The sequence below is a fragment of the Perca flavescens genome, chromosome 9 (assembly GCF_004354835.1).
Source record: "Perca flavescens isolate YP-PL-M2 chromosome 9, PFLA_1.0, whole genome shotgun sequence".
NCBI lineage: Eukaryota > Metazoa > Chordata > Actinopteri > Perciformes > Percidae > Perca > Perca flavescens.
In genome coordinates this window covers 10,626,334-10,642,152 of record NC_041339.1, presented here as the reverse complement: position 1 = coordinate 10,642,152, position 15,819 = coordinate 10,626,334, and the positions used below count along the sequence as shown (strand labels likewise).

The following is a 15,819-nucleotide window of genomic DNA, read 5'->3' as shown; positions in this document are numbered from 1 at the left end:
GTGATTGTGTTGTTGTCCTCAATGTATTTATTTGAATCCACTCCTAATTGTTTTTTCTTTTTCGATTATATTCCATTGTATTGTGTGAGGAGACTGAACACCATAAAGCATTAGGTGGAGTTGGAGGGATAAGGGGCGTTGGTCATTTTTCTTTCTTTGTTTTAAGTTTGTTTCAAATGTTTAGTAGGCCTATTTGTTGTTTCACTTAAGCATTCTTTTTTTATTATTGCAAAATTATTATATATATAGATTTAAATGTCCAACATTTTGGACCCTACATTCTCCTCAAATTTAAATAAGATTTTAACCAAATAAATAAGTGTATCTCACACAGTCAGTGTAATATAGGTTTACAAATGCATTTCTCTATACAAGTCTGGAATTGGTTTGGTAAAAAATAAATACTGTTTTGCTTTTACAATACCTTTTAAAGATGAAATGGGCATTTACTATAAACCCTCTTTAACAACTAATTCTCTGTAAATTGCATAAAAGAGGGACCAGCAAACACACAAGCAGGCACAGTCTGCTGCATGAATGTCATTTGCTTCCCAGCTGATATGCTTGTGTTGGCACGAATCCAAACGAGCACTGGAAAAGTTCCTTCTACTGAAAATAAACAGCGGCTGCCCTTCTTTGTATGAATTTTAGAGTAATGGCTATCACTCAAAATGGTTTTACCATCACTGAAGTTTATATTCTGTCTATGGATCAATGTTTTCCCAAAAAAAGTCAAAAACCAAAATCAATCAGCTCAGTTACACAGCCCACTCTTGGATCGATGGGATCCATGAGTTAAAAAGCCAAGAGTTAAACAACCAATAGGACATAACGGCTCTTGATCTAATCTGTTTATCTGTTATATGTTTATTAAAAAACGCTTCCCAAGGTGGTTTGAGACACTTTGGGGTTGAGGCCACAAGTTGGTCAAGTGTAAATGAATGATGTGTCTGCACAAGCCACGTGCGCCGCTATGCTCCTCCTAAAAAAGTTACGACTTAAACCACAGCGGAAACATAAACTCCCAAACACCTCAGATGAAAAACAGTTATTTTCACAGGAAACTGTTGGGTCGGTGCAATCACACTTCTGCTGTGTGAGGGAAGATGAGGCCAGTTGCACATAAAATGTGGATCTGGAGGAAAGGAGTAGTAAATTATGCTCATGTCATGAGCCTAATAGTACGTTTTTGAATGAATCTTAACTTTAGCCTTAACTTTAGTTTGTAATTTCCTAAAGTCCTCCATTTGAAGCAGATATATAAACAGCATACAGTTTGTCCAAACAGTACAGCCAGAGTGAATGCAAGCTAATTATTTCCAGTTTGTTTTAATTTTCAGTTTAGATTTGTGACTTGGGCAGCAAATCAGTCAGTAAAATGAAGTGCATGAAGGAAGGTTTGGTGTGTGAGTGTGTTTACTTGGACACGCATATTGCACATGTGCATGCAAAGGTCCAGCTTGGAGATGTAGAAAAAAAGGGGTACGCACGGAGAAAAAAACGTTAAAATTAATTGAGTGGGAGATGTTTGTGGTATAAAGCCAGTTATGATTGAGCTTTTTCATTATGAGTAATGCAATTTTAGGCTACAGAATTTTTTCTTCTTCTTTTCCTCTCCCTGGAAACACTCTAGTACGAGGGCTTCAGATGTCTAAAAAAATACACACATGCTGTACCCATGTGCCACAATAAAAACAGGGTTTGCAATTCAGCAAAATGAGACTGTTTCATGGATTCTGGCAGCAACATGAAACCTAACATAGACATATTTTAGTGCAGCATAAGAACCAGCTGTGATGTGAGGCTAAAGTTAGCATGCCCGAAAAAGAATATCCCCAACAGGAAATGAATGCTAACTTGAGCAGATAAGCACTTTAATTTGCTGAACTTTACTTGTTGAAATTCAAATTTGAGAAATATCTCACCAGAGACCATCAGGTGAGTGCCTGCACTGATTTTGTATATTGTATCTATATAACTGTATGCCTGTGTACAACTGTGTGAATGGTGGGAATCATTTGGCTGATGTTACAGAGAAGTCTGAAAAAAATATTAAAGCTCCACTTATCAATATGTTTTATGAGAATAAAACAGAATGGTTCATTTGACTATGAGCAATGTGAAAGGTGTGAAATATTGTCCATTGCCCCCAGAGGCTAAATCGCTGTCAGACCGATAGACAATGGGTTCCGAGATTGATAATGTCCTCAAAGTTCTTCAGCAAACATATAACTACAATACCCATGAGCCTCTGCCGATAAATCCTGTCACTGCAAACTTATATTGCAAACTTAAGATGCTTTGTTCTTGTAGATAAGAACAAAACACAGCACCATAGTTGCCAAATTCATTAAAAAACACAGTATAAAAGTGCACTTTGTCTTAGAGTTTTCTCAACAGTGTAATCTTAAATCAAAACCCACATTTACAAGTATCATAGCCTGTGACTTGGTTTTAAATCTCAAGTGTAGTTCTATAACATTAAATAGTCACACCTAATGTATCTAAAGTCACTAGATATTGTTTATTAAAGTTTTAACTGTCAAAACTAATCTGCTATTTTATTGACATTGGCCAGGCAACATGAGCAAACCTACCAAATCCTGATTGGTGCATGGAAGATTGTGTCATCACATTTTTTCCATCTGAGCCCCTCACTTCAAAACAGGGAGATGATCACACAGTGAGAAACACAAGTGAAATAACCAAAACTGCACTAACTTTGGCAGGAAATGGTGTGTAGGAAACCACCTTCATCTACATTTTGTTGGAGGATTATTTTGACCGTTTCGTGAACAAACAGGAAATGGTAGATGTAACCCTCTGTTCGGGCGGACAGATTACAGCACTGTAACATTACTGTATTTGTTTTTAATCTTAATGCAGTTGAGGGTACATTACAATAGTATTTTCATTGAAGACATTGGAACGTTGTTTAGGGTGTGTATCTGCAACATGATTTGTAGTATAGTATTTCATTTCTAATCATTCTGTGAAAGGTTTGTGTCATTACTTTTTGTATTTTGTGTGTGTGTGTGTGTGTGTGATTCTGTGAAGCAACATCTTTAGAGTCTGTCTCCTTGGCCCCAGTTCATCACAGGACGTGCTGTTATTGTTCCAACCTCATTACAGTTATGTGCCACGGGACAGGAAGAGGTACTGTGAGGGTAGATATACACACGCCTGTTAATCTGGTCTCATCCCCCTCTGATGTTGTAAACCAGCCAGAAAGTTCCAAAACGTCTCACTTAACTTAATTCAAGTAATCATGTTTAGGAGCAAAGGTCTGGTCTAAATTAGTCCAGCATCCCCAGCGTGAGTATCTGGCGTCCTGTCAGCTTAAAAACAACAACCAAAAGCTCTTTTTAATTTGATCCTGTATTTGTCATGCACTATTGTCGGGAGCACATGCAATCAGTGACTAAATGGATTATCTGCAGAGTGTAAAAGCCAAACAACAAAGTTGTGTTCCAGGTACCCATAGGGGAAAGCTGGAAATGAAAATAATGACATCACAATAATGGCTCGATGAGATTAGTTTGAAAATTCAATATTAGTCATCAGTTGGACAAGGGCGTCGCAGCATGAGGATGCCTCAGTGTGGGAAAAGAGACACAGACGTGACATCACAGAGGCCTTAAAGGGGTCATGTGGACCAGTCAACCCAAACCTGAGCAGGCATAAGGAGAGGTTGCTTTACCTTTCACCCTTGGCCTCTCTCTCTTGTACCATAATCACACTGCTTACACCAAGGCATGCTCAGGAGGGGGCTAGAAGGGGGGCACGGGGTGGCACCGGCCCCCCTGAAATATAATTGCCCCCTTACCCCCCCCAAAAGAAAGAAATCCATTGGGCTAGAGTGCTGTCAATTTGACAATTGTGAATTCCATTGGATCAGAGTATTGTCACTTGGCAGCCTGTTCTGCCAATTTTACCAGCCCTTGTCACATGACCAATTGTTTCCATGATGACTATTTCCATTTTGATTTTGGAACCAGCACTGGAATAATTTTTTTTAAAAAGAGGCCGACTGAGCCTATAGAAAATGTGTCTCTGTATTCATATTCATATATAGATTTTGTTTAAAATTAAAACAAGTGAAACTAATAATGAATGTGATGTTTTATTTAGCAGAATTACATTATGTTCTCTCCTATCCAATATTTCCTATATTTCTAAAGAAAAATTGAATTGCTCGTGGGCACGCTGATTAACGGCCGTCTCCAAGGAGCTCTAATCGAAAACAAAGTGAATGCTGGTGGGGAGAGGAGGTAAGGACTCATGCATTGCACTTCATCTCAGCGACCCCCCACCTGCCCTCAGTCCACATGGGCTTTATCATGTTATGAGCTCACCAGAGACGAGTCATGACTTCACCGCAACAGAGCCAAGCCTAACACATCATTATTACAGCTCATCGTTCTAAACCAAGTCTCCACACTGTACCCTCACACATTTGGCCCTCAGAATGGCAGAGAATTCATCAAACAACACTCTTGTACATTATTATAGAACTTTTTATTTGACATAATGGGTATACAGATATGCGTATTTACAGCATATAAAAAGTTTCAAAAACCAAAAGAAAAAATAATGGCTTACCAAAGTTTTACACATTTACGACGCCCAAAAAAGGCATCTTGGCATCATGGGAAAGCTTAACTCTTCATCGTTCACTTTGAGATTGAAAGATAAATGTGAAACTGCAATAAAACCACGCAGCGGCCCCAAATCATCCGACTGCAGAATAATCTACAAGCGTTTTAACTTTTCTTGGGTTCAATATAGGCACAGAAAACACTCACACCCACACACACCATCACACATGTAGTACACAAATTACACATTCTTAAACAAACATGAGGTAGTCAAATGGTTAAAAAAATACAATCAATAACTAATGCTATGGATTTGTGCTCCAATTACAGCTGTTCTCAGTTCAGTATTACCTTTAAGCCATACAGTGAAAGTATATTTTACTACTATAACAATGCTCCTTTTATCTGAGCCAGCATCATTATTTCTTATTGATAGCATATTATCTGTATATGTCGCTGTCATGAGGGAAGAGCGGTGGAGCTTTTTCCCAGCATGCACTGGCGCAAAAAGCAGGGATGAATGTTTGATATTTGAACAGCAACTCTGGTGAATTGTATGGTTAGGTTGAGTGAAAGAATATTCCCAAATAATCTCAAATATGAAGATTAGATCCAGAACATAACTTGAGGCTCGGCCACTTAACAGCGTCACACGAGGGGGGTGGAGGAGATAATTACACATGGGAGATAGATTTGCCGCATCAAAACTACAGGAATGTCAAAAAGCCTTAATCCCACAATAACCGCTGATTATATGCTGCGGCACATTTCCACTCTGCAAAAACTTGGATCTTTCACTATTCTGTACACAGTGGGATACAGTTTACATGTGCAATAATGCAGCTTGATAACAGCAACAGTGCACTACATATCACTGCTGTATATTTACTGTCCAAATAGGTTTTGACATCGACATGTCTAGCAACAGGCCTGATGAAACAAACAAGTTCTAATGTTGCACTAAAACCAAGTGGTTCTGTTACTAAAAAAAAAAAAAAAAAAAAAAATATATATATATATATATATATATCTCAAGTGTTATTAAAAACAGTTTCCAGAAACAAAATAACGGATTGTTGGATTTTCTCCACTCGCAATTCTATCAGAATACATACACGTAATATACTGTACATTCGACTTTCATTTTGGTTTAACGTCTGCCATCTTTAGCCTTGATTTCATTTTTGTTTGGATTATTTTAAGGGGATTTGCATCATTGTTGTGACAACAGAAGGGCCTAAACAAGTCTGTGGTGTGGATTTTGTTATGACAATGTAGTAACTGAGGAGGAACATTGAGTTTGTGTGGCATATACTCCATCATTTACTAAAACTATGTTAACATATAGTTTAATATTTATTGCTGCAGCTTATCTTCAATGTTGTAATGTTTGTGTTGAAGAAGTATTCATTTTGCAGATTCTTTCTTTACTTCATATGAAAAATATATTTTAGTAAATACATTATACAAAATAGTAATCAGATGATGACAAACTATTATAATGTTTAAACAAAACATAAGGAGTTGTCTTCCATGAAGAGAAGAAATGACCTGCAGGTAATGCTTTGTTTGAAAAGCATTTATATATCATATTCATTCATTCACAAACTCATCACATGTTTTAATGACAACTGAAATCTTAAAGTTTCAAATGTAAATTAACATGATGTCAGTGCAGTGTCAAAGTTTCTTAACATCAACGACTGTACCTTTTCAAATTTAGGTGTATTAAAAAAAATGAAAAGCCGAATCATTTTGTATTACAAATATGAATATTGCATTTTCATCAGTGAAAGTGTCACAAAAAATGCCATGAGGCTTTTAAGAATGAAACTGAAAAATACCCCCGCAAACGTGTTGTTATGTATGAGCGCATCCACAATTCACAGTACTTACACACATACGTAAAGGACAATAAATTTCTCTTGGTAAATATATTCCAAAATATAATTTTATACACAAATATATATTTAGACTCTGTTCCCTCTGTAGAAAGCTTTACACATGTTTACAAAAGAAAAAAACTAAAAATCAAAAGCCTTGAGATAATATACATTCTATTTTCCTTGTTATGGTTAAATCGTTACAGGGAAAGTTCCCTTCTCGAATTCAAAGGGCCCAGTTAGTCCCACACACTGATACAAACACATACAGGTTAAACAAAGGCACCACAGCAAACATTCATATTATTCTGAGACGGTGGGGTATAGTCGTGGTGTTGCAGTTTAAAAAAAAAAATAAAACATGAAAATATATGGCCATACCAATGAGCTACAGCTACAGCTTATTTAACACACTACACTGTCAGTGCCAAGATTAATAAAAAAAAAAATAGAAATCCTTAAACACAAACAAAAAAATCCATGGACACTGTTTGGCTTTATAATGTAACAAATCTACTCTTCCTCTGACTCTGCCTGATAAGAGGACAATTAGCTGAGTGTGTAAAGAAATATTTAGTTGATAATCGATGAGTGAACTGGCAGAACAATAATCGTTGGTTAAGCTATTTATGAGGGAAAATGCATTATAAAATTCATTATTAATCATTAATAAAAAAGAAGCAGCCCTAGTGTAAAAGGAACAGACAGTAGGACCCAAGCTACATCAATTATACTAAGCCATGATTTGGAATTGATGTATTTAAATGATACTCTAAGTTGAACCTGTCTTTCAAAACTGTGATTCTTATATATCTTTTTTTCAGTTTTAAAGTGATTGAATGAAACGGTATGAACTTGCATCTCACACTGATAAATCATGTCTAATCCAGAAGTATAACAACATAATTTGCACACTGCCTGCCTCATAACATTTAGGAGTATTTACAATATTCACAAACATGTACAGGTCTTAAAAGAATAATTTGACATTTTGGTAAATATGCTTATTCACTTAATTTTTCAGAGTGAGATAGGAACATTGAAACCACTCTGATGTCTGTACCTTGAGTATGGAGCTGGGGGTACTTTAGGAGGCGATTAACCTAGCTTAGCACAAAAACTGGAAGCAGGGAGAAAGAGTTAGCTCACAATAATAGGTATTTCTTTCTTCTTTTTTTAAATGATGAACTACTTCTCCGAGCTAACAGCTTCCCTCTGTTTTAAGTCTTTGTGCTAAGCTAGGCTATTTGCCTCCTGTATCAATCTCAGTACTGAAAGCACTGACATGAGAGAGGTATCTTCTCATCTAATTTTTGGATAACGTGCAAATAAAAGCATTTCCCAAAATGTTGAACTATTCCATTAACAACGACTGGTAAAAGGGAACCCATAATGCCCCTGGGAAGTTGTGTAACATCAATAAAATTGAGACTCAGACCCCCATCTAGTCAAATGAATTACTATATCTACCGTACAGAAAGCACTGGTTTTACAAACCATTGTGTATAAATCCATTATGAGGGAAGAACGATAATATATAAAACGGGGCATTTTATCAGCATGTGTTTCACATTTTCTTTCACATTTTCTGGCATTTACTTTTCTGTATACATTCAATACCTACACTGCCATTGTGTCTCTCTGTGTCAAGATGACAACTTCTGTTCATACTGCACTTTTGTTCACATGTTAATAGTGGTTGCTTTACTCCTTTGCCACCTTCAGGGTTGCATGACGTAAGGCAACGTGTTACAGTCCAGCCATTAACATCCCACTTACTAATACTGACTTCACTGCAGCCTGGTTGCTTTCCTTGCAGTTGGAGTACACCTTTTTGTTACAAAGAGCCTAAATCTCACCATGTAAGGTCAAAGCAAAAGACTTTGACAGAAAAAAACAGCATTTAGATTGGAAAACAAATGCCTGGTATAAACTCACATTAGTTTTTTGCACTAAAAATGAGGTGAGGCTGCTAAGCTGGGTCTCACTACTATTACAGACCAGTAACACCAGGATAGTATATTTGCCTGGACGCACTTGAAGTGGTACAAAAGGAATTTACACAAGGACCAAAAGTGTTATTAGGTTTTTCTTTTTTTTTTAAATCATGCTTTTTTTCCTTCCTATCACACCAACAATATTAATTCCTTTCACGGAAGGAGATCAACAAACCGGTCCCTGTGAACCGTCAGGCCCGTCCTGGGCCACGGCAGGGCTTGGCGTCCCGCTGGGTTGCGCCCTGGGCTACGCCGTGCTGCTGCTGGAGCAGGGCGTGCTTTGTGTGCTGCCGATACTGTGGGCCGCGCTGCTGTTCTCTGAGGCCGGCTGGGACTTCTGGACCTGCTGTGTGCCAGCTGTCTCACCTAACCAGAAAGAGAGGGAGCAGGAGAGGGAGTGTAGAGGAGGGGAGGAGGGGATTGGACCAAGGGGAGATAGAAAAAATGTATATACAGTATATTACAGAAAGGCAATGGTAGACAGGAACATGACAAATCGGTTTGGTTAAAGCTAAAAACCGCACTCCTCTGAGATGCTGGAACCTCCATTGTTCCTCTGTGCTCTTACATTTTTAAAAGAAAAGAAAGTACTTATTAATCTACCAGTGTTTACTATGACTGTCACTACTTGACATAAACCTTACACTTTAGTTAAACTAAGATTCTTTATCCCGATGTTTTGTGCAGAGCCTGGAGTAGATTCACACATTTGTATTCTCAAGTAAAAAACTAGTTTTAAATACAAAGGACTTGGCAAATGAGCAAAGTAAGGCGAGAATAACTCTGGACTCAATCTGTGCTAACTTTTACCATCTTCAAGTATAATCTGCCACAGATTCACAGTGTTTTCAACTGCTGGGACTTAGGAAATTTCGCCTCAGAGAGCCCAGAAACAACCAGTCACATCCTATCTGGCAGATGCCATTTTGAACAAAAAGAGAAGAGAGGGATTCACGTTCATGGAATTCATTTCTTTAGTTATCTGGATTCAATTAGCCTGGCTTTAGTAGATAAAGCACAACAAACACAAGACAGGACCTTTTGACTGGAGCTCAAACCACTGACTGGTTTATTGTTCTATGTCTAAATAAGCATTTCATTTCATAGACTCTGGGGATCCAATGCTTCAAATGAAGGGGCAAATAAAAGTGCTTGCATTTGTTTACAAAAAATGTCTCTGACAGACAATGAACAGCTTTTGAAATTAATCTAAGTCTTTGTTTAATTTGAGTATTTGGCACAATTATTGCTGCAGTCTTTTCCTTGTTTGCTTCCTAGCGTTATTCCTCCCTAAAACACAATAAAATGTTCTCTCTTTAGCCAAGTTTTTACAATTGACAGTTTGGTATGTACTTAAAGTTGTGTGTGTATGCACGAGTGCTTGCATATATGACAGGCATATGTGTCCACAGGCGATCTTGCAGCCCGCTCCCTCTTTGGGCCCCCTTAGTTCTGCTAATGTTTACCAGAGCAGAGCTGCCAGCGGTCTTTCCCTCACAGGACCAAGAGCTCTACAAAACAAAGGGACTTGGATTCACCTCATCTGTCTGAGGAAATATAAATTCCCAAGCCAATATTATCTTTCTAGACAGGGGAGATAAAGGCTGCTTTTATGTTACAAAAACATAGTGTGTATGAAAACTCTGCATGTAGTTGCAAAAGATGTCCGACTCTTTGCCTTCGCCTTAAAGGTACAATATGTAACATTTCTGCATTAAAATATCTAAAAACGACTATACCCATGTTATATATTTTCTTGAGCTGTGTACTTACACTATCCCAAATTTTTCCAACAAAGTTCAAACCCAGAAAAGTCTTTTATTTTAATGAGACGGGACGTTTCAGTTAGTCGCTTGTCAGTGGCGTCATCAAACCTTTGACCCCTCTGGTTCCTCTAACTTCCGTCAAAACACGGGAACCCAGATGATACGTTTGAGAGTAATTGTAAATCATACAATATCACAGAAAGAATAATACTCAGTAACCGTAATACAGCTTGCTTTCTGCAACACAGCATCATTTTGTCACTGATTACATGCCACTTATAACACAGTAATGCAGCAGAGATCTTATTTATTGATACATTTTTAATATCGATCAATCCTGCTTAACATTATGTACTACGCTAACAAGTAGCTCATGCTAATGCTTGGTGGGGAACGTTATAGTTACAATATTGTTCAACACGCTCATGAAGTTATTTTAGGTATAATTGATTTGATCAAGGTAAAAATTAACGTTAAACAGCGCTGGGCTAATCCACAATTACGTTCGCCAGATAGTGTTAACGTTAGCTGTATAGATAGAAGACAAATCTAATACTACTATAGCCAGCTATACCACCCTGGTTTTTCTGCCTCACTCCTCACCGTTAAGGGACTTTAGCCGAGATGAAAGCGGACAACATCCCCAGGGACACAACACATCCACAGTTAGCCAGCAGCCAGCCACTATTATTAACTTACAGCAATCCGAACCCAGCCAGCACAAGGTCCAGCGCTGGGTGATAACGATGCTAACGGCAGTAACAGAAAGTTTTATGTTCCGTTGGGGAAACAGACCATATTGTCCCAGGCGTCCGAGTCTGGCTGGACGCGGGGTTGTGCTGAAATTTTCCCCCCTTCAGCGTTTAGCAGTCTTCTTTACAGTTAAGTTTGACTGACAAATGGTGACTGCCTTGGGGACAAAAAGATGAAGATGGGAAGAATCTGGCAGCAACACCCGGCAGCCATCCCAGTGATGTAGGCATATCCTTGGTCGTTATCTCCGGGGCCGCGGCTCAGCACCGGGGATACTCAGCGGCCAGCCCCGAAGGTACTCGGCGGCCAGCCACAGCCGCAAAGTAAGTCTCTCAGTGGTGTTGAGTAATGTTCCAACAAACCCTTTTCCCCCTAGTGCTGAAAACTAGGGATGGGCATGATTACTTGACAATCGATAATTGATTATTAAGAATTTCGTCGATGACGTTAATTTGTTGTTGATTAAACTAATACTGGTTGTGTTGCGTAGTGTGAGTCTCGAAGCAATTAAATTAATTTCACAGTGTGGCAGCAATTAAACATTTTACCACTCAGGGGCAATATTTGACTCCATACTCAGTTATCTGGCTGCGAGTTTCCGTTTTGATTTCAAAAGTAATCATGAAGAGGACACGGTGAAGTGTGGCGTGGGACCATTTCGATTTATTTTTTTTTTAAACGACTTAGTTCACTGCAAACACTGAGATGCCGAATATAAGTACAACACGGCCACGACTCACAGGATGTATCCTACCACTAAACAAAGTGTATCCAACCCTGGTTATGTCGGTGGCGGCCGCGGTGCATCCTGCTCTCAGTCTCAACCTAGCATAAACTCGGCGTTGGCACGGAGGAGCTGCGATGCACAACGAGCAGAGAAAATTATCCAAGGGACCTGCAAGTTCATTGAGATGGATATTGGAACCAGCATATCACATTTCGTCACGACGTACCATCACCAGACTGGTAGAAACTCACCACGAAGAAGAACGAATAAGGTTCCCCGGGCTGGCCAAGTTAGTATGGAGGTAGGCGACCTGTGCATCCCGGCAACGCGGCTGTTTTCGCCGGCTGGACTGACGGTCACCAGGTAGCGGTCGCATCTGACCACGGATCATGTCAACATGCTTATCTTTCTCAACAAAGATCAGTAGACTGGTGCAGAAGTTGTATGTGAGTTAGCCTACTGGTTAGTTTTTATTAGGCTTTGTCCCGTGCCTTGGATAGTTTTGAGTTACATTTCAAACAGAGTTCTTAATTTGTATTTCTTCTGATTGCATTGCAGTAGACCCCATAAAGTTGTCCTACAACTGATTTTGACACTGTACGGTATGGATGGTAGCTACAGGACATGCTTTAAATTCATAAGATTTAACAATACAGTGTTAGGGACAGATCAGATGGCCAGAGACTTTAGACTTGACTTGGACTTGCCTTGGACTCAAGCTCAAAGACTTGAGACTCGACTTGGACTTCCAAAAAATTACTTGTGAACATCTGTGGTCTGAACCAAAGTGGAGGAACGACCAACTGACATTAGCCATAAGCGTTGCTAAAGAATGAAGCTGGTGTGAAGTGTGCTCTGTCAAGATGGCCTATCTTATTATTGTGCAACGTGTGATCAACATTATTTTCTAATCTTTCAGCATATTTTTGCATTTCAGAGCAGATAATGTATGAAATTTCTCCATATATGAGTTATTCAGCCTGTTTTCACAATCATTTGGAACTTTTCGCATGTTATTTCACATTTTGAGCAGAGGTGAAGAGCAGATCTCTTGGCAGACATGACTGCAGCCCTGGCAGAATGCAGACCTACTGTACATGCCAAGATAATGAGCAAAATATCAAATAATATATTATGGGTCACTTATAAAAGCATTTATACTTCTAATTGCCTTATATGGAATTAAACTGTAATGCAAACCCAAACCCCAAATATAATGCCAATTAGCATAAAAAAAGTTTCTTTCTCAAGAGGCCAGGAATATTGTCCTCAGACCCTGGGGGGATAGACCCAACTCTGTTTCATGTCGATCATGTTTCATCACTCTGTACACTAGTTTAAAATACACTCTGAACTGATATTTTTGGTTCTTGTTTTGGGGATCTACATTCTTGGGGTTTGGCTTGAACTGCCAATATTGCCATGTAAGGTAATTTCAGCCAAGACAACTTAACACGCCCAGCTAAGGCCTATATTAATAACATCACAGGAACATGTTGTGAAAGTCTACTACTACTATCCTTGCACCTGTTTCTCTATACATGTTCACTTCTAACATCTTTGGAAAACCAGCCAATAAGGGATGTGTTTCTTTGTTACTCTAGGAAACCCATAAATCTGAAATAAAGTGGCTTTCTAAAAAGGAGCCAAAACCAATATTGTGATAAAGATAAGGGCACTAAAGTCTGACAGCTGATCTTTTCTGCTACATGAAATCCTGTTCAGTAAACACTTAGGGATGTGACTAAACATTACTGTAACAGTTCATATCAGTTCTGACAAGTGTCCGGATCTTTGATACATTCAAAACTAACTAACTTCCTAATCCAGCCATTTACAACTGTTCAACTGTGAGCTTCTTCCAAACTGTAAACTTACATTGTTGTATTTTCTGAAAGCCCCAACTTCTAAACTCAAACACCCTGACAACGTTTATGAAAGTGGCCCATGGCAAACACATCATCCAGGGCAACAGGCCAAAGGCATGGCAGATCACCAGTAAAGCAGTCAGGCCAATGAGAACAGGGCAGCTCTATGAAACGGTGAACTCAGGGGGATACTGGGAGCACACTTCCTTCCAGGGGTCAGCTGGGGTCGGCAGGCTGGGGACCATGAGGAAGGTCTTGGCATCTAAGGGAGAGATTGTGTGTCTTTTCCTGTGAGGGCCGCTAAACCCAACAAGGGGAATTTCCAACTCGTCTCCAGCCATTGTACTGAGAATATTCGCTGACCACCCCGCAGCTCCAAAAACATTCAAAGGCAGGAAAGAGAAGAGCCCTCGCTGCTGACCAACAGGATATATTTACAGTAGAGGAGTCAATCTGTTATTGTGAACGGGCCTCTGTTAGCAGTAGGATGTTTGGCATTCCCAGCGCGCATTTCTGGCACTGAGACACTCGGACATTCCTTTGCATCTTATCTTTTCATTAATGCAGAGAGGTGAGACTGGGCCGTGAAGCAGCAGGTAAAGGACCTACCTGTGTGTGAGTAGATAAACCACAGGGCTCCGGTCAACAGAGCCCCAATCACAAAGGCTGCAAAGGCGATCCCCACCACTGTCGGAGTGTCCAGCACATACAGTGGATCTGGGAAACAGAGCAACACACAGTTCATTCATGTTGACATGACAACATGGAAATATTTAAAACCTAAAAAAAAAAAGAATATGGAGGCCCAAAGTGCTCAATATCAAATAAATAATAGATGAATAAACTGTGTGTAAATGAGCCAAACATTTGGTGAATAATACTTATAACATTTACATTGTATTGGTCCATCAAAGTTTATATAGTTATTCATTTCATATTGTTAGTGTAAGACAGTGAGAATCATACAGTATGAAACTTGTAAAATAACTTACTATTATCAGTAGTATACGGTGGGTTTGGGGGTGAATGAGTAACTGCAAAATAAAATAAATCATGTCATTTTAATGAACGTTGACCATCATGTTAGTGATGTGCATTATACAATATGAATTTTAATCATTCAAAAAGTGCCTCTGCCCCAGGCCAGGGGATCAGCAGATTACTGATATTGTCCTGTGTTGATAAGCAATTATCTGAGGAATGTGATACAGAAACCTGAACCAGGAAAATGCTGAAAGAGAGCAGTTATTCTGTAAGCTGACAGGGTCCTAAAGGATGAACCTACTGACTCCAACCAGTTTATTTTTAGCAATCTTTATAATGATGTCTTAACAAACAATACAAAGGCCCTTGTGTACGGGCAAACTCAAGAGGCGAGCCTGGTGCACGTCCAAGACTCCAGCACAATGGATGCTATTCTTGGAAAGAACACCTTTGAGTTCATTTTGCATAATGGATGTTGACAGGTCATCAGAGAGGACTTTAATTTCAGGGGGGATGATGGCCAGAGGATGTCCTCTCTGCCACCCTCCACCCCCACCCTATTGCTCCAGTGAGTTATGTCCTCTGTGACTTGGAGGTGTGTTAAGACTGCAGAGAGTGCTCAGTACCATCTCAACATGCAGAAGAGAGAAGAGGAGCACACTAAACAGAGGCCAGCAAAAGACAGTGGTGTGTCATGTCTTGTAAACTTGACTCAAAGATAATGTTTTACAGTATGTGGAGAACTTTAATTGACTCTTGTGTAAGAGCACCCATTGTTATCAAGTTGAAAACTCAATGTACCTTTTCAAATAAAGCCTTGATGTCTATTGGGAGCAATACTCTGCTGGACGTCTGTCAGGTCTTGACTTTTGCTCACTATTTTAACAGAACCAGACAGCACCCCAGAAGTTAAACTCTTGACTTATGTTTGCAGCTTTAAGCCATTGCCAGAGTTGGAACAGTTCTGATATCTCTGTGAACGTCATTTGTTTATGTAAGTTTGCTTGCTATGGAAGGAGAGAGAACCCCTGCGTAATGATTTGTTTTTGTTCAACTCTGACCTCTCTTCAGAGCGCAGAAAACACTGATGTCGCCTAAGCAAGACACTTGACACTGGTTGTCCGTACTTATAAAGCTGACTACAGTTGAAATCGACAGTTCGGAGCTTGTTACGGCAATACGCTGGGTCCTTAAGGCCATTAGCACCACATACAACTGGTAATATACAGTAGTTTTATATAGT

General features: G+C 39.3%; 1 protein-coding gene across 1 annotated transcript in view; it reads right to left on the bottom strand.

The window, feature by feature from the left end:
* Window positions 1-6,977: 6,977 nt before the first annotated feature.
* tgfbr3 (transforming growth factor, beta receptor III) overlaps window positions 6,978-15,819 on the bottom strand; it is an 86,935-nt gene continuing 78,093 nt past the window's right edge. Inside the window, exons 15-17 of the mRNA XM_028587427.1 lie at window positions 14,585-14,626; window positions 14,202-14,309; window positions 6,978-8,844 (exon numbers count right to left, since the gene is read on the bottom strand). Coding sequence (XP_028443228.1) covers window positions 8,726-8,844; window positions 14,202-14,309; window positions 14,585-14,626 — 269 coding nt within the window. The 3' untranslated portion in view covers window positions 6,978-8,725. The remainder of the gene's footprint in view (window positions 8,845-14,201; window positions 14,310-14,584; window positions 14,627-15,819) is intronic.